Consider the following 17,971-nt stretch of genomic DNA (forward strand, 5'->3'; position numbering starts at 1 on the left):
AGGAGGTCGGAAAAACTCGACTTCCACGTTCTCTGGAACACAGCATAAGACAAGTAGCCTGTTCTGAAGGCTACCAGTGATTAGGTAGAGTTTTTTGTGCAACATCTTAAAGGCAAGCTTAATTTTTTTTATAAATCACGAGACAATTTTGAACTAGGACACTAGAATCTTGTCTTTCTGGTAACTGCTATTTTGACAGCAAGGAAAAAAGATACAAAATGCATTGAGGGGTGCATTTGTAATCATGTTCGATAATGCAGAAAAAAAAAGATTTAATTCGGACTTTTATTTGGATTTTATTTATACATAGTAATATCAAGGAAGTCACCCTCTTGATTACTGACGTTGCTACTAGTACGCATGCGTTCTTACAACATGACCATTCCGGATGCCAAGACTGAAAGAAGAAGCCCTTACCAAAATGATAGCTTTTAAACCATTTCAATGCTAGTTTCTTTACAACAGTTCTAATATTTTCACGGTGATGGAAACACTGAACATTGCAGAGAGGGAAATCGGAGGTGCGTATATCTGCCGTTATAAATTGAGTGTTCGACGAAGGATATTGGTTAAGCTACGAAAGACTGATCGGCCGGTGGTCGTCTTTGTATATTAAGTTACACATCGATTCCAATAACTGCCTGGACAGGTACAATTAAGTCCCGTTTCTTTTAATAAATGAATTATTTTTAATTAAACAGTCAACTGTAATTGGTAGGTAGCCTACTGCGGTTCTATTTATTTATTTATTTATTTATTTATTTATGTTTTAATCAGCGTTTTGAGTGTTCAGCGTTTTGCTGAACACTCAAGACTTAATCACACTGGACTGCTCGTAACCAACTGTAATTACGCTAGGTTGGATTTGGCGCGTATGTAGGGGAGAAACGTTTATGTCTGCATGGCTCCAGTTCAAAGTCAGTTGTAAAGGCGGCCTGAGGGTCATGACAGGTTTTTAGTGAATTTTTGTGGAGTGAATAGTCCTGAGATAAAGTAAAAACGTTTAGCATTTTTTGAGAATGGTGTTTTGGTGATAGTTTAGTGGCATCATTTGGAATTTAATAACAATTAATAATGTGTTATTTAGCCGATGCTTTTATCCAAAGCGACGTGGAGTTGATTAGTTTAAGCAGGGGAAAATCAAATTTCTCATTCTTTCTCACAGCAACACTTCCCTCCATAGAGGAATGCAAGATGACGTCTATGTCCTGCCCTCCCTCTCAACGAGTGGTGGATTCTACCAAATGGTCAAACACCAACAGCCAATCAGAATCCAAGTCTGAGTGTTTGAACCCAGCCTATTCAGGTGAAGACTTAAAGGCAGAATCTGTGATGGACAGCTCAGATTACAAAGGGGGGGTGGAGCCAAGGTTGAGTTTGAACAGATGCAAGGAAGAGGGGACAACTGGATATTTCATGAGCAGAGAACAAGAAGATGTACTAGCCAACATGAAGGAGGAGGAGGAAGATGGGGAGAGGCTGAGTATAAAAATGGAGACAGTGAATCATGTGAAAGGTGAAGAGGAACTCTGGAAGGAGGAGGAAGAAAAAGAGGGACATTTACGTTATCCGTTTGCCCAAACTGACAAAATGGTGAAGAGTGAAGTAAAATCAGAACATGGACAACAGGAAGTGGGTGAGCCGTCTACTGTGGTCACTTCCTGTCTGCTAAAACAGCCCAGAGTGCTGATTCGCCGACTAGAAATTTCCAATATTTCAGTTCCTGGGTCATCACCTCTTTGTTCCGTGGCCTGTAGAAGCGATCAGGGAGCGACATCTCCATGGAGACAGCATGAGCTCTCACCAAACCAATCACAGAGACAGAAGAGTTATCTTCATCTTCCATCAGAGAATGGGTAAGAATGAATGATGATCTGGACTGTGCGTCTCTTATATGTCTTACATTAAATAATGTGCTTTTATTTGTCTTTTACAGGACCTGTGCAGAAACCTCCCTTATTTCTCCTGTCATCTCCCTCAGGAACCAAAACTCAGGTGGAGATCACAAAATTAAATTCCAGTCCTGTTCTTTTAAGGCTGAAGGAGTCTTATTACACAATTGGAGATGATTGCAAGGTTGTGCTGAAAGAAATTGAGATTTTCAATTATTATTTTATCCATTATTATACTTGCAGTAATAGCTGTGTTCATCAGCATCTGCTTTCTTCTTTATTTTCTATAACTTCATATTTCCTGTACACCTTCTGTTTTCAGGAGAAACAGTTCCCGCCCCTCCTAAGACACTCCCCACCCCAACACAGTCCCACACAGGAACTCCAAGGGCCTACTCATGCACCCAGTGTGGGAAGAGTTTTAGTCAGTTGTGTAATTTGAAAAAACACCAGCGGACCCATACAGGGGAACGCCCCTACCACTGCTCCGACTGTGAGAGGAGTTTTAGTCACATGGTTAATTTGAAGAAACACCAGCGGACCCATACAGGGGAACGCCCCTACCAATGCTCCGACTGTGAGAAGAGTTTTGCTCGGTCGGATCACCTGAAGCTACACCAGCGAACTCATACAGGAGAACGCCCATACAACTGCTCTTTGTGTGAAAAGAGTTTCAATAAATCAAGTACTTTGAAAAAACACTTGCGAAGCCATACAGGGGAACGTCCGTACCACTGCTCCCAGTGTGAGATGAACTTCAGCTACTTAAGTTCTTTGACGCGACACCAGGAAATTCATACAGGAGAGCGTCCGTACTACTGCTCCCAGTGTGGGAAGAGTTTTACTCAGTTAAATACTTTGAAGATGCACCAACGAATTCATACAGGTGAGCGTCCATACCACTGCTCCCAGTGTGGGAAGAGTTTTACTCAGTCACATAGTTTGAAGCTGCACCAGCGAACCCATACAGGTGAGCGCCCGTACCATTGCCCCCAGTGTGAGAGCAGCTTCAGCAATTTGCAAACTTTAAAAATTCACCAGCGAAGGAAAGCAGCCCGGAAAGTACCCCGGTACCCAGTGTGCGAAGAGTTTTGCTCGGGCAGGCCAACTGATGCGAAACCAGCAACCTCATGCACGTGAATGGCCATACCCTTGTTTGCAATATGGGAAGTGTTTCAGGAGGTCAAGTAATCTGAAGGTACATCAACAAACTTTTGTTTTAATTTCCAAAATTATGACTTTCATTATGTCTGTATTTGCATTTTGGAGGAAAAAAATGTTTACATTCATTTTCAATATCTGTTACCCAAATGTTCATGAAATTTTGTTCATACAGTACATAGAGTACATATAGGTGCTATAAACATCCATAGTCCTAATTTCTTACCGACTTGGCCTATTTGCCATGTGTGCTGGAAATAATGTCCATGGCTGTACAACTGTTTCTTTGTGAGTTGTAGCTTATCTGTAGTTTGTTCTAATGACCTTGATCTTTTTTTTTTTTTGTATGTTGCTTTGGTGTCTGCTAAATAAAATGTAATTTAAAAAAACAAGAGAAGCCCAGAGATAGCCTGATGTGTATGCTTTGGCACTGAGCAGCATACCTGCATCTTGGAGTCCATGCATGCCACCAGGACCTTTATCTGGTTTTGTCTCGAAGGTCTCGGGACTTGCTTCTCGCTTACGAGAAGCTCAGAGGTCCTGAGACATCTTGCATATCTTTGTACTCTGAGGTCTTGTGATGTAGATTCTACTCTTGAAACTCAGAGGTTGTGGGACTTGTTTACCTGGCTTCGTACTCAGAAGTTTGGGTTTGGCTGCTAAAACTCAGAAGGTGGGGCTCTGATCGAGGTGTGGGGCCTCTGACCCAGAAAATCAGGCATACACAGGGCGTCATCACACTTAGAAATTATATGCATCATCTCAAGTAGGGCTCAAAGTATTTGTGAAGCTGCAAGAGTTGGAAAGTAAGCTGGAGACAAGGTGAAAAAATGATTGTCTGTTCACCCCTTCAAACAAGACCCCATGTGGCTATCGTACTGCTGCCTTGAGACTGCCCAACTCAGACATTCTGCGCTCCGATGACCAGACTATGAGTGGAAGTGATAGTGATACATGACAACTAAATAAAAAAAACAAACAAACAAAATTGAGGGGTGCTTTTGTGATCATGTTCGACATTGCATGAAAATAAATAGATTTAATTATCTTTTATTTTGAATTTATTTTCACCTGGTAATATCAAGGAAGTCACCCTCTTTTGAACACATTTTGCTACTACTACGCATGCGTTCTCACAGGACCATACCAGCTGCCAAAACAGAAATAAGACCTTACCAAATGATAGCTTTTAAACCCTTTCAATGCTAGTTTCACTTCTAATATTTTCACGATGATGGAAACACTGAACATTGCAGAGAGGGAAATCGGAGGTGCGTATTTCTTCCTTTATAAATTGAGTGTTTGAAGAAGGATATTAGATACGCTACGAAAGACTGTTCCAGCGGTGGTCTTATTTGTATATTAAGTTACACATCGATTCCAATTACTGCTTGCACTGGCACAATTATGTCACATTTCTTTAAAAAAATAAATACATTTTAAACAGCCAGCTATAATTGGTAGGTAGCCTAGCGCGTTTCTGTTTTTTTTCAAAAAGGTTAATGACCAGCGGATTCAACGAGTTCAGTAGCTATATTTTCATTATCTAAATAAATAAGTGGAAGATACTCGTCCTTAACCACGCTTCGCTGCTTGTAACCGACTGTACTTACGTTAGGTTCGATTAGTTAGTAGATTGCGTTAAAATTATTAAGTTTGCAAGTGAGGACTGGCCTAAGGGTCATAGTGAATTTTGTGGAGTGAATATTCTTCCCATTGAGAATTGCGGCTTTGTGAAGGTTTAGTTGCATCATTTGGAATTTGATATCAATAATTTAGTTTGGAGCCAGCTACTCTATTTCAAATTGTTTTCTGTGCTGTACCGCTATTCTACACCTCAAAATTGTCTTTTTTTTTTCAGTATCATCAACATATCATGGAAAGACGGAACACAATAGCGTAATTCTGTGAAGAATTTACCAGTGATGAGGGAGTTGACCACATGTATAAATGTTCTTTATATATTCAATAAACAAAGAACATATAAAAACATTAGCCTCATTGGATTTGTCATTCTCGAGATATTTGCTCTTTTTAAAAAAAAGTGGGCGGGGGGTGGTACCCACTTGAGTGGAAATTGGGGTTTGTGTAGAATTTGGAGCTATATTTGGCATTAAAGTAGGGAAAAAACTGACGTGTACTCTGACAGAATTTTCTGTCCATTTTCAGATTTTCAACTGATTTTCATAATACTGTTCAGACAGAAAGTTGTGGTTTCTCAATATTTGATGGCTTGCTACATCAGCACCAGCTTGACTTTCAAACTTCTAAGACTAGTAGATACTTTTGTTAAGAACATTCATTCATTCATTCATTCATTCATTATCCTAACCCGTTAATCCTGAACAGGGTCGCAGGGGGGCTGGAGCCTATCCCAGCATACACTGGGCGAAAGGCAGGAATACACCCTGGACAGGTCGCCAGTCCATCGCAGGGCTGGTTAAGAACAGCCACACAGAAATTAGATAATTATTCAAAGATTAGTTGGGTCCGGCCAGAAAATGTAAAAAAAAAAAAGAGAAAAAGTTAGATATTCAACAAAGTAGTCGGTAAGGTGGTAGTACTTATGTACTACAACTTGAGTGAGTTGTTAGTGCCATGTCTTTATATGTTTAGATAATTTCTCAAAGAGAAACTTATTTCACAATAAATAAATAAAAACTTTTATAATATACGTTCGGGTCGAGCAATTTTCATCTATCATTTAACTTTAATCTGTTCATTCTCTCTCACAGCAACACTTCCATCCATAGAAGAGTGCAAGATGTCCAGCCCTCCCTCTCAAAGAGTGGTGGATTCTTCCAAATGGTCAAACACCAACAGCCAATCAGAATCCAAGTCTGAATGTGTGAACATTTTAAGCCCCACCTATTCAGGTGAAGACATCAAGGCAGAATCTGGGATAGACAGGTCAGATTATAATGGGGTGGAGCCAAGGTTGAGTTTGAACAGATGTGAAGACATGGGACAGAGAACAGAGAGGACAACTGGATATTTGATGAGCAAAGGACAAGAAGACATACTAATCAACATGAAGGAGGAGGAGGAAGATGATTGGGAGTGGCAGAGTGTAAAAATAAAGACAGAAGATGGTGTGAGAGATGAAGAGGGACTCTGGAATGTAGAAGAAAAAGAGATGGATGAACAGAGAGAGGAACGTGTAACTGATCAATTTGTCCGAACTGACAAACTGGTGAAGAATGTAGGAAAATCAGAACAACAGGAAGAAGAGAAGCTGTCTACTTTGGTGGCGTCTTGTCTGCTAAAACAGCCCAGAGTGCTGATTCACCGATTAGAAATTGATAATAGTTCAGTTCCTGTGTCATCACCTTCTCGTCTCGTGGTCTATAAAAGTGATCAGGGAGCGAGCTCTCCATGGAGACCGCATGAGTTCTCACCACTGAGAGGAAACCAATCACAGAGACAGAAGGGTCATCGTCATCTTCCATCTTCATCAGAGAATGGGTAAGCCCTGGGCTGTGTATCTCTTCACTCTCAGTCTCTTACATTAAGTAATGTGCTTTTGTTGGTCTTTTACAGGATCTGTGCTGAAACCTCCCTTATTTCTCCTGTCATGTCCCCCAGGAACCAAAACTCAGGTGGAGATCACAAAATTAAATTCCAGTCCTGTTATTTTAAGGCTGAAGGAGTCTTATTACACAATTGGAGATGATTGCAAGGTTGTGCTGAAAGAAATTGAGATTTTCAATTATTATTTCATCAATTATTATACTTGCAGTAATAGCTGTGTTCATCAGCATCTGCTTCCTTCTTTATTTTCTATAACTTCATATTTCCTGTACACCTTCTGTTTTCAGGAGAAACAGTTCCCACCCCTCCTAAGACACTCCCCACCACAACACAGTCCCACACAGGAACTCCAAGGGCCTACTCATGCACCCAGTGTGGGAAGAGTTTTAGTCAGTTGTGTAATTTGAAAAAACACCAGCGGACCCATACAGGGGAACGCCCCTACCACTGCTCCGACTGTGAGAGGAGTTTTAGTCACATGGTTAATTTGAAGAAACACCAGCGGACCCATACAGGGGAACGCCCCTACCAATGCTCCGACTGTGAGAAGAGTTTTGCTCGGTCGGATCACCTGAAGCTACACCAGCGAACTCATACAGGAGAACGCCCATACAACTGCTCTTTGTGTGAAAAGAGTTTCAATAAATCAAGTACTTTGACAAAACACTTGCGAAGCCATACAGGGGAACGTCCGTACCACTGCTCCCAGTGTGAGATGAACTTCAGCTACTTAAGTTCTTTGACGCGACACCAGGAAATTCATACAGGAGAGCGTCCGTACTACTGCTCCCAGTGTGGGAAGAGTTTTACTCAGTTACATACTTTGAAGATGCACCAACGAATTCATACAGGTGAGCGTCCATACCACTGCTCCCAGTGTGGGAAGAGTTTTACTCAGTCACATAGTTTGAAGCTGCACCAGCGAACCCATACAGGTGAGCGCCCGTACCATTGCCCCCAGTGTGAGAGCAGCTTCAGCACTTTGCATTCTTTAAAAATTCACCAGCGAAGGAAAGCAGCCCTACCCCGGTACCCAGTGTGCGAACAGTTTTGCTCGGGCAGGCCAACTGATGCGAAACCAACAACCTCATGCACGTGAATGGCCAGACCCTTGTTTGCAATATGGGAAGAGTTTCAGGAGGTCAAGTAATCTGAAGGTACATCAACAAACTTTTGTTTTAATTTCCAAAATTATGACTTTCATTATGTCTGTATTTGCATTTTGGAGAAAAAAAATGTTTACATTCATTTTCAAAATCTGTTACCCAAATGTTTATGAAATTTTGTTCATACAGTACATAGAGTACATACAGGTGCTCTAAACATCCATAGTCCTAATTTCTTACTGACTTGGCCTATTTGCCATGTGTGCTGGAAATAATGTCCATGGCTGTACAACTGTTTCTTTGTGGGTTGTAGCTTATCTGTAGTTTGTTCTAATGACCTTGATCTTTTTTTTTTTTTTGTATGTTGCTTTGGTGTCTGCTAAATAAAATGTAATTTATAAAAACAAGAGAAGCCCAGAGATAGCCTGATGTGTATGCTTTGGCACTGAGCAGCATACCTGCATCTTGGAGTCCATGCATGCCACCAGGACCTTTATCTGGTTTTGTCTCGAAGGTCTCGGGACTTGCTTCTCGCTTACGAGAAGCTCAGAGGTCCTGAGACATCTTGCATATCTTTGTACTCTGAGGTCTTGTGATGTAGATTCTACTCTTGAAACTCAGAGGTTGTGGGACTTGTTTACCTGGCTTCGTACTCAGAAGTTTGTGTTCGGCTGCTAAAACTCAGAAGGTGGGGCTCTGATCGAGGTGTGGGGCCTCTGACCCAGAAAATCAGGCATACACAGGGCGTCATCACACTTAGAAATTATATGCATCATCTCAAGTAGGGCTCAAAGTATTTGTGAAGCTGCAAGAGTTGGAAAGTAAGCTGGAGACAAGGTGAAAAAATGATTGTCTGTTCACCCCTTCAAACAAGACCCCATGTGGCTATCGTACTGCTGCCTTGAGACTGCCCAACTCAGACATTCTGCGCTCCGGTGACCAGACTATGAGTGGAAGTGAAAAAAACTCTTGTGTTCTGGCTTATTTGGTAAGGGATACATGACAACTAAATAAAAAAAACAAACAAACAAAATTGAGGGGTGCTTTTGTGATCATGTTCGACAATGCATAAAAATAAATAGATTTAATTATGTCTTTTATTTTGAATTTATTTTCACCTGGTAATATCAAGGAAGTCACCCTCTTTTGATCAAATTGTGCTACTACTACGCATGCGTTCTCACAGGACCATACCAGCTGCCAAAACAGAAATAAGACCTTACCAAATGATAGCTTTTAAACCCTTTCAATGCTAGTTTCACTTCTAATATTTTCACGATGATGGAAACACTGAACATTGCAGAGAGGGAAATCGGAGGTGCGTATTTCTTCCTTTATAAATTGAGTGTTTGAAGAAGGATATTAGATACGCTACGAAAGACTGTTCCAGCGGTGGTCTTATTTGTATATTAAGTTACACATCGATTCCAATTACTGCTTGCACTGGCACAATTATGTCACATTTCTTTAAAAAAATAAATACATTTTAAACAGCCAGCTATAATTGGTAGCTAGCCTAGCGCGTTTCTGTTTTTTCAAAAAGGTTAATGACCAGCGGATTCAACGAGTTCAGTAGCTATATTTTCATTATCTAAATAAATAAGTGGAAGATACTCGTCCTTAACCACGCTTCGCTGCTTGTAACCGACTGTAATTACGTTAGGTTCGATTAGTTAGTAGATTGCGTTAAAATTATTAAGTTTGCAAGTGAGGACTGGCCTAAGGGTCATAGTGAATTTTGTGGAGTGAATATTCTTCCCATTGAGAATTGCGGCTTTGTGAAGGTTTAGTTGCATCATTTGGAATTTGATATCAATAATGTAGTTTGGAGCTAGCTACTCTATTTCAAATTGTTTTCTGTGCTGTACCGCTATTCTACACCTTAAAATTGTCATTTTTTTTCAGTATCATCAACATATCATGGAAAGACGGAACACAATAGCGTAATTCTGTGAAGAATTTACCAGTGATGAGCGAGTTGACCACATGTATAAATGTTCTTTATATATTCAATAAACAAAGAACATATAAAAACATTAGCCTCATTGGATTTGTCATTCTCGAGATATTTGCTCTTTTTTTAAAAAAGTGGGCGGGGGGTGGTACCCACTTGAGTGGAAATTGGGGTTTGTGTAGAATTTGGAGCTATATTTGGCATTAAAGTAGGGAAAAAAACTGACGTGTACTCTGACAGAATTTTCTGTCCATTTTCAGATTTTCAACTGATTTTCATAATACTGTTCAGACAGAAGGTTGTGGTTTCTCAATATTTGATGGCTTGCTACATCAGCACCAGCTTGACTTTCAAACTTCTAAGACTAGTAGATACTTTTGTTAAGAACATTCATTCATTCATTCATTCATTCATTATCCTAACCCGTTAATCCTGAACAGGGTCGCAGGGGGGCTGGAGCCTATCCCAGCATACACTGGGCGAAAGGCAGGAATACACCCTGGACAGGTCGCCAGTCCATCGCAGGGCTGGTTAAGAACAGCCACACAGAAATTAGATAATTATTCAAAGATTAGTTGGGTCCAGCCAGAAAATGTAGAAAAAAAAAAAGTTAGATATTCAACAAAGTAGTTGGTAAGGTGGTAGTACTTATGTACTACAACTTGAGTGAGTTGTTAGTGCCATGTCTTTATATGTTTAGATAATTTCTCAAAGAGAAACTTATTTCACAATAAATAAATAAAAACTTTTATAATATACGTTCGGGTCGAGCAATTTTCATCTATCATTTAACATTAATCTGTTCATTCTCTCTCACAGCAACACTTCCATCCATAGAAGAGTGCAAGATGTCCAGCCCTCCCTCTCAAAGAGTGGTGGATTCTTCCAAATGGTCAAACACCAACAGCCAATCAGAATCCAAGTCTGAATGTGTGAACATTTTAAGCCCCACCTATTCAGGTGAAGACATCAAGGCAGAATCTGGGATAGACAGGTCAGATTATAATGGGGTGGAGCCAAGGTTGAGTTTGAACAGATGTGAAGACATGGGACAGAGGACAGAGAGGACAACTGGATATTTGATGAGCAAAGGACAAGAAGACATACTAATCAACATGAAGGAGGAGGAGGAAGATGATTGGGAGTGGCAGAGTGTAAAAATAAAGACAGAAGATGGTGTGAGAGATGAAGAGGGACTCTGGAATGAAGAAGAAAAAGAGATGGATGAACAGAGAGAGGAACGTGTAACTGATCAATGTGTCCGAACTGACAAACTGGTGAAGAATGTAGGAAAATCAGAACAACAGGAAGAAGAGAAGCTGTCTACTTTGGTGGCGTCTTGTCTGCTAAAACAGCCCAGAGTGCTGATTCACCGATTAGAAATTGATAATAGTTCAGTTCCTGTGTCATCACCTTCTCGTCTCGTGGTCTATAAAAGTGATCAGGGAGCGAGCTCTCCATGGAGACCGCATGAGTTCTCACCACTGAGAGGAAACCAATCACAGAGACAGAAGGGTCATCCTCATCTTCCATCTTCATCAGAGAATGGGTAAGCCCTGGGCTGTGTATCTCTTCACTCTCAGTCTCTTACATGAAGTAATGTGCCTTTGTTGGTCTTTTACAGGATCTGTGCTGAAACCTCCCTTATTTCTCCTGTCATGTCCCCCAGGAACCAAAACACAGGTGGAGATCTCGCAATTATATTCCAATCCAGTTATTTGCAGTCTGAAGGAGTCTATTACACAAGTGGAGATGATTGCAAGGTTGTGCTGATCAGCATCTACTTCCTTCTCTGTTTTCTATAAGCTTCATATCTCCTACGCTCTTTCTGTTTTCAGGAGAAACTGTTGAGGAGGCATCTTGGGTCTTTGCCTGTTCCCAGTGCCCATTCATTCACACAGAGGAAGTGAATCTTCACCAGCACATTGAGAAGGTTCACCCAGACGAACTCAGCAGGACTGTGGGGTCCCAACAACCTCCCAGCAGCACACATCAGCACCCCACCCCCCCTAAGACACCCCCCACTCCGACACAGTCCCACACAGGCACTCCAGGGGGCTACATATGCTCCCAGTGTGGGAAGAGCTTTAGTCAGTTGGGTAATTTGAAGAAACACCAGCGGACCCATACAGGGGAACGCCCATACCACTGCTCCGACTGTGACAAAAGTTTTGCCCGGTCGGATCACCTGAAGCTACACCAAAAAACTCATACAGGGGAACGACCATACCTCTGTTCCCAGTGTGGTAAGAGTTTCCCTCAGTTGGGTAGTTTGAAGCTACACCAGCGTACCCACACAGGGGAACGGCCATACCACTGCTCAGAGTGTGGTAAGAGTTTCCCTCAGGTGAGTAGCTTGAAGCAACACCAGAGAACTCATACAGGGGAACGGCCATACCACTGCTCCCAGTGTGGAAAGACTTTCCCTCAGTCGAGTGGTTTGAGGCTACATGAGCGAACTCATACAGGGGAACGACCATACCAGTGCTCACAGTGCAAGAAGAGTTTCAATAAACTGAGTAATTTGAAGATACACCAGCGAATCCATACAGGGGAACGTCCATACCACTGCCCCCAGTGTGAGAACTGCTTCGGCAGTTCCCGATCTTTAAAAATACACCAGCAAACTCACACAGGTGAGCGGCCATACCACTGCTCCGAGTGTGGGAAGAGTTTTACTTGGGCCGGTCAACTAACTCGACACCAACAAACTCACACACGCTGTTTGCAGTGTGGGAAGTTTCATTCGTGAGCAAAAGTATTGGAACACAAATGCAGATGAAATCCGAATAGCAAAAACAAAGGAATTGACCTTGCTGTTCCAATACTTTTGGGGACTGTATATAGTGGCTTCTCCCTTTTCTTAGAGGGTATTAAGTATCACTGTAAATAATGCTTGTTTAGTATGGTATTTACTCTGTTGGCAAGTGTATTCTTGTAGCAGAAATAAACACTGTCATAGTTGGATCAAGTGTGAAGTGTTTTCCTGACTGGATTGCTTCTCTATTACAATACACCTTGCTAAGACATTCTGTTTTATTTAGGAGCACATGAGAGAATGAGCACACTGTGAATAGTTAACCATTGTTTCAGCAGAGTATCACAGGAAGAATCAAAGGGATGTTTCCGAAGTACAACCTGTATGGTTAATTCATAGTCAATAAAATATTTTACCATTTTTGATTCCATGATTTTCATTTCTGAAAATAGTTAGAATACTTGACTGTAACACTGTTGACAAAGTGTCCCAATGTGGGATGCATAACGTCTACAAGAAGCATATACATTTGCTGTTGTATAAATGATATGCCATCGCAAATAATCACGACATGTCTTTGTATTTACGGAACGCTTAAAATCAGTCATAAACTTGGTTCTTGAAGTATAAATAGCTGCTGTCAACGGCCCATTGTGTGAAGATGGTAGAAGCAAAGAGAACGTTTGTACGGGTGTCCTCAAGTGACTGTAAAGTTAAATCCGCGAATGGATTCATACTACATTGTATGGTGTTATTATGGTATGTATTATGCATCAGAAAGAAAGTATTCATTGTCACATCATTAAGAACGATCCATAGCATAGAATCCCCATCCACACTCTGTTCCAGTCGGTGGTGGTAATGCTCCTGAATGTTGGTTCACAACCACCTTAAAACCCCAAAGAAGAACCGAAGCCGAAGAAAAATGCGCATGCGTTGGTACAATCTACCTTGACAAACGCTTTGAAAGCTTTTCAACGCTTGTTTCTTCATAACAGTTCCAATTTATTTGCACGATGATGGAAACCCTTACCGTGGCCGAGGGGGAAATCGGAGGTGCGTATATCTGCCTCCACAAATTGATTGTTCGACGAAGCTCCGAGCGACGGACGCTGAAACTGGTGCATGGATATTACCATATTATTTTGCTAAATGTATAAATAATGGGCAGTCAGCTATGGTTGTTAGGTAGTCTAGTGTTGTGCTGCTTTCTCAAAAGAAGACGTAATCACGGTATAGCGTAGTCCTACGGAAACAGAAATATGTCTTTCACAACATTGCAATTCAAAATGCAAAATAAAAAAAATAGGTATTTCTATGCGATTTTTAAGTTTAGATGCATCATTTAGAATTTTATTGCGCAAGATCAAAGTTAAGAATAAGATAAGAAGAGCAAAGTCTCTTAAGATACTTCGATGGGGCACTTATATGGCCACTTTGGGTAAGTATAACATTACGGCGGTGGTATCAAACTCGGTGTCATGGAGGGCCATGCCTCAGATCTTGATTATATAATTTATTCAATTATCTGCTGAATTACTAAATTTCACGTAATATATTGAAAGTGAACTGTGCTATTTGTGTTGTCTAAGAAACTATCTCTTATGCTGTGCTTTAGTGAGTACTTGTAATTCATGTCAGCAATTCCAATTACAGCTCGTTGTAATATGGAGCCTTTGGCTGTATTGTGAGGATGTCATAGCAATATCCTATGAGGAAAAGATTAGCTGGTCTGAAAACAGCAGAAGAGAAATGCCCCTCAGTAATTTTGAGGTGTAATAAGGGTTTGTGTACCGAAATTGCTGGTGTCAAATGTAAAACCCTTCTCAGGCACTAGAGAAGTCTTGGACATGAATGGTAGGGCTTTATCCAGGCACCAATATAAACAACTCCAACATAGTTACAAATCAGATTCCATCGCTGATTATGTGAAATGTTCAAGCTCCTGCTTCATTTAAGCCCCACCTGTACATTTATCTTTTTAAATAATAATTTATTAAATTTTTTCCATTTTCATCTGTACCATTAGACATTAATCTGTTCATGGTCTCTCACAGCAACTCATACAGGAGTGTAAGCTGTCCTCTATCTCCCACCCTGCCTCTCAAAGAGTGGTGGCTTCTACCAATCACACAAATACTGACAGCCTATCAGAATCCATAACTGACTGCTTGAACCTTTTAAGTCCCACCTCAAAAGGTGAAAACATCAAGGCAGAATCTGTGATAGGCTGCTTGCATTACACAGGGGTGGAGCCAAGGTCAGGTTTGGACGGAAGTGAAGACGCAAAGGAGAGGACAGAGAGGAAGACTGGATATTTCATGAGCAGAGAGCCAAGAGACATACTAACCAACATGAAGGAGGAGGAGGAAAATGGGGAGAGGCAGAGTGTGAAAATGGAGACAGTGAATGATGTGAAAGGTGAAGAGGAACTCTGGAAGAAGGAAGAAAAAGAAAGGGATGAACAGAGGGAGGGACAAATAACTTGCCGGGTTGCCCAGACTGACAAAGTGGTGAAGAATGAAGTAAAATCAGAACGTGGACAACAGGAAGGGGAGGAGTGGTCTGCTCTGATCACTTGCTGTCTGCGAAAACAACCTAGAGTGCTGATTCGCCGACTACAAATTGCTGCTAATTCAGTTTTTGTGACATCACCTCTTCGTTCCATGGCCTGTAAAAGAGATCAGCGAGCGACATCTCCTTGGAGACGGCATGAGCTCTCACCACTGAGAGGAAACCGAGCACGGAGGCAGAAGATGCAGGTCGTGACCCGGAAGAGAAAGACGGTTGGCCGGTTGGAGAAACCCCCAAAACTGCTGCCATCCTCATCAGAGAACGGGTAAGAATGAAGGATGAGCTGGACTCCTCTGATCACTGGCAGTATTGCACTAAATAGTAAGTCTATATTTGTCTTTTGCAGCTTCTGTGCAGAAGTCTCCCTCATTTCTCATGTCGTCTCCTCCAGGAATCAAAACACCTGCACGGAATACACAGGTAATCATTTTCCAATAGTCTGAGGAAGTCTATGACACTGCTGGTGGTGGCTGGCAGGTTAAGCTAAAGGATTCTAAATTAAAATTTTATCCATTATTACACTTTTGAAGTAATGGTTGTATTTATCAGCATCTGTTTCCTTTTTGTTTCCTATAATTTTCTCACCTCCTGCACTCCTTCTCTCTCCTCAGGACAAACTGTTGAGGTGTCATCTCAGGCCTTTGCCTGCTCCCAGTGCCCATTCATTGACACAGAGAAAGTGAATCTTCACCAGCACATTGAGAAGGTTCACCCAGAGGAGCTAAGCAGGACAGTGGGGTCCCAACAACCTTCCAGCAGCACACATCAGCACCCCACCCCCTCTAAGACACCCCCCACTCCGACACAGTCCCACACAGGCACTCCAGGGGCCCACACTTGTTCCCAGTGTCGGAAGAGCTTCAAATCCAAATCACTGCTGACCACACACAAGGAAATACATAAAAGAGAATGTCTGTATCAGTGCTCCAAATGTGGAAAGAGTTTCCGCCGTTTATCTGATCTAGAGGTACACAAGCAAACTCGCACAGGTGAGTGCCTGTATCATTGCTCCCAGTGTGGGAAGAATTTCTGCTATTCACATGCTCTGAAGGTACACCAGCGAACCCACACAGGTGAGCGACCATACCACTGCTCCCAGTGTGGTAAAAGTTTTAGTCAATCGGGTAATTTGAATCAACATCAGCGAACCCATACAGGGGAGCGTCCTTACCAGTGCTCCCAGTGTGGGAAGAGTTTCACTCTCTTCAGTACTTTGAAGGAACACCGGAGAACTCACACTGATGAGCGCCCATACCACTGCTCCCAGTGTGGTAAGAGTTTCCGTCAGTCAAGTACTTTGAAGCAACACCAGCGAACCCATATAGGGGAGTGCCTATACCAATGCTCCCAGTGTGGGAAGGGTTTCAAGTTCTTCAGTACTTTGAAGGAACACCAGAGAACTCACACTGATGAGCGCCCATACCACTGTTCCCAGTGTGGAAGGAGTTTCAATCATTTGAGTACTTTGAAGCAGCACCAGCAGACACATACAGGGGAGTACCTATACCACTGCTCCCAGTGTGGGAAGGGTTGCATTCATTCGGGTGATTTGAAGAAACACCAGCGAACTCATACAGGGGAACGCCCGTACCACTGCTCCGAGTGTGGCAAGAATTATACTCAGTTGGGTACTTTGAAGAAACACCAGCGAACTCATACAGGGGAATACCCATACCACTGCTCCCAGTGTGGGAGGAGCTTCATTCAGTTGCGTACCTTGAAGCAGCACCAGCGAACTCATACAGGTTAAAGTTCCCACCCTTTCCTCCCAGTGCTTCGGTCATGTTAAAATGTTAAATGTATATTTTGATTAATTTTACTTATTTTATTTTTACTCATATAACTAATCAACATTATCCATAGTTCATAATTGCTGATTTACTTTGTGGGCGGCACGGATGGTGCAGTGGGTAGCACTGCTGCCTCACAGCAAGGAGGTCCTGGGGTCAAATCCCCGTCGGCCAGGGCCTCTCTGTGCGGAGTTTGCATGTTCTCCACGTGTCGCGTGGGTTTCCTCTGGGTACTCCGGTTTCCTCCCACAGTCCAAAGACATGCAGGTTAGGCTGATTGGAGACTCTAAATTGCCCATAGGTATGAGTGTGTGAGTGAATGATGTGTGTGCCCTGCAATGGACTGGTGACCTGTCCAGGGTGTATTCCTGCCTTTCGCCCAATGTATGCTGGGATAGGCTCCAGCCCCCCTGCGACCCTGTTAGGATAATGAATGAATGAATGAATGAATGAATTATTTACTTTGTAGTTTTGATGGGAGTGGGTCTAGGCTCTCTACTCTTACTCTCAAACAGTAAATCGAATCTTATTAGCCTTAGGGGCCAGTCAACATAACAAATGATGATTTGCTAACCTAAAGGTAAACATCAAGTGATGTGATATGAATGTTATACATGTTCAGATGGACTGCCCCTCTGTGGGACTTCAAAATACATCTTGTTGTGTGACCTGACTACCCTTCTGCAGAATATATACTGATTGTTTATAGTTCCTTACCATCCATACCTTTTCCTTGGAATCTAACATTTTGGTGTCACAAACAAGATCTGGGTCTTCATTCTCCCTGGTCTGCCACTTCACCTACACCCAGGAAGACTGTGGTATAAAAATAAGTAATAAATAATTTTATACCACATTTTGCTACAACATTCCTGACTGTATTTGCCAATGGCTGGTTGTCAGTGAGATCGTTTCGGATGAAAATAATTGCATTGCTGAAGGTGTGTATTTTTGGAAGTTGCCGTTTCGGTTTTTCAAATGTACACTTTTGGTGCTTTGAGCACCACAAACATTGGTCTGCTCAGTCCACGCTCCACATCAGTTGGTGGCAGTAATGCACACTTCACTTGTACTGCTCACACATCGCCGTAAAACAAAACTAAACAAGAAATAAGTACGCCTTGGCTTTGGTTACTCCCACCTGGAACTTACTGAGGCATGTGCTTTAAAAGCATTTTATGGCTGGTTTATTCATAACAATTCTA

The 17,971-nt window shown here is 42.0% G+C and overlaps 3 protein-coding genes across 5 annotated transcripts; all 3 read left to right on the forward strand.

Annotated features, from left to right (window-relative positions):
* Positions 1–510: 510 nt before the first annotated feature.
* Positions 511–8,745, forward strand: LOC133129592 (zinc finger protein 391-like). Of its 2 annotated transcripts, none has more exons than XM_061243785.1 (4): positions 511–649; positions 1,166–1,856; positions 1,937–1,995; positions 2,215–3,988. In XM_061243785.1, the coding sequence occupies exons 2-4, from the start codon at positions 1,195–1,197 to the stop codon at positions 3,030–3,032; spliced, it is 1,539 nt and encodes a 512-aa protein (XP_061099769.1). In that variant the 5' UTR covers positions 511–649; positions 1,166–1,194; the 3' UTR covers positions 3,033–3,988. The 2 variants fall into 2 exon arrangements, with proteins under 2 accessions (XP_061099769.1, XP_061099768.1); XM_061243784.1 differs by lacking the exons at positions 511–649; positions 1,166–1,856; positions 1,937–1,995; positions 2,215–3,988 and adding exons at positions 4,185–4,324; positions 5,789–6,518; positions 6,594–6,652; positions 6,872–8,745.
* A 101-nt stretch (positions 8,746–8,846) lies between these two features.
* Positions 8,847–12,611, forward strand: LOC133129591 (zinc finger protein 391-like). Its single transcript, XM_061243783.1, has 4 exons — positions 8,847–9,008; positions 10,464–11,193; positions 11,269–11,327; positions 11,483–12,611. Exons 1-4 carry the CDS (start codon positions 8,969–8,971, stop codon positions 12,394–12,396), a joined length of 1,743 nt encoding a protein of 580 aa, XP_061099767.1. The 5' UTR covers positions 8,847–8,968; the 3' UTR covers positions 12,397–12,611.
* Positions 12,612–13,336: 725 nt separating this feature from the next.
* Positions 13,337–17,183, forward strand: LOC133129589 (oocyte zinc finger protein XlCOF6-like). Of its 2 annotated transcripts, none has more exons than XM_061243778.1 (4): positions 13,337–13,458; positions 14,650–15,241; positions 15,323–15,396; positions 15,588–17,183. In XM_061243778.1, the coding sequence occupies exons 1-4, from the start codon at positions 13,419–13,421 to the stop codon at positions 16,724–16,726; spliced, it is 1,845 nt and encodes a 614-aa protein (XP_061099762.1). In that variant the 5' UTR covers positions 13,337–13,418; the 3' UTR covers positions 16,727–17,183. The 2 variants fall into 2 exon arrangements, with proteins under 2 accessions (XP_061099762.1, XP_061099763.1); XM_061243779.1 differs by lacking the exon at positions 13,337–13,458 and adding an exon at positions 13,808–13,843.
* The last annotated feature ends 788 nt before the right edge of the window (positions 17,184–17,971 follow it).

This window comes from Conger conger, chromosome 5 (assembly GCF_963514075.1).
Source record: "Conger conger chromosome 5, fConCon1.1, whole genome shotgun sequence".
NCBI lineage: Eukaryota > Metazoa > Chordata > Actinopteri > Anguilliformes > Congridae > Conger > Conger conger.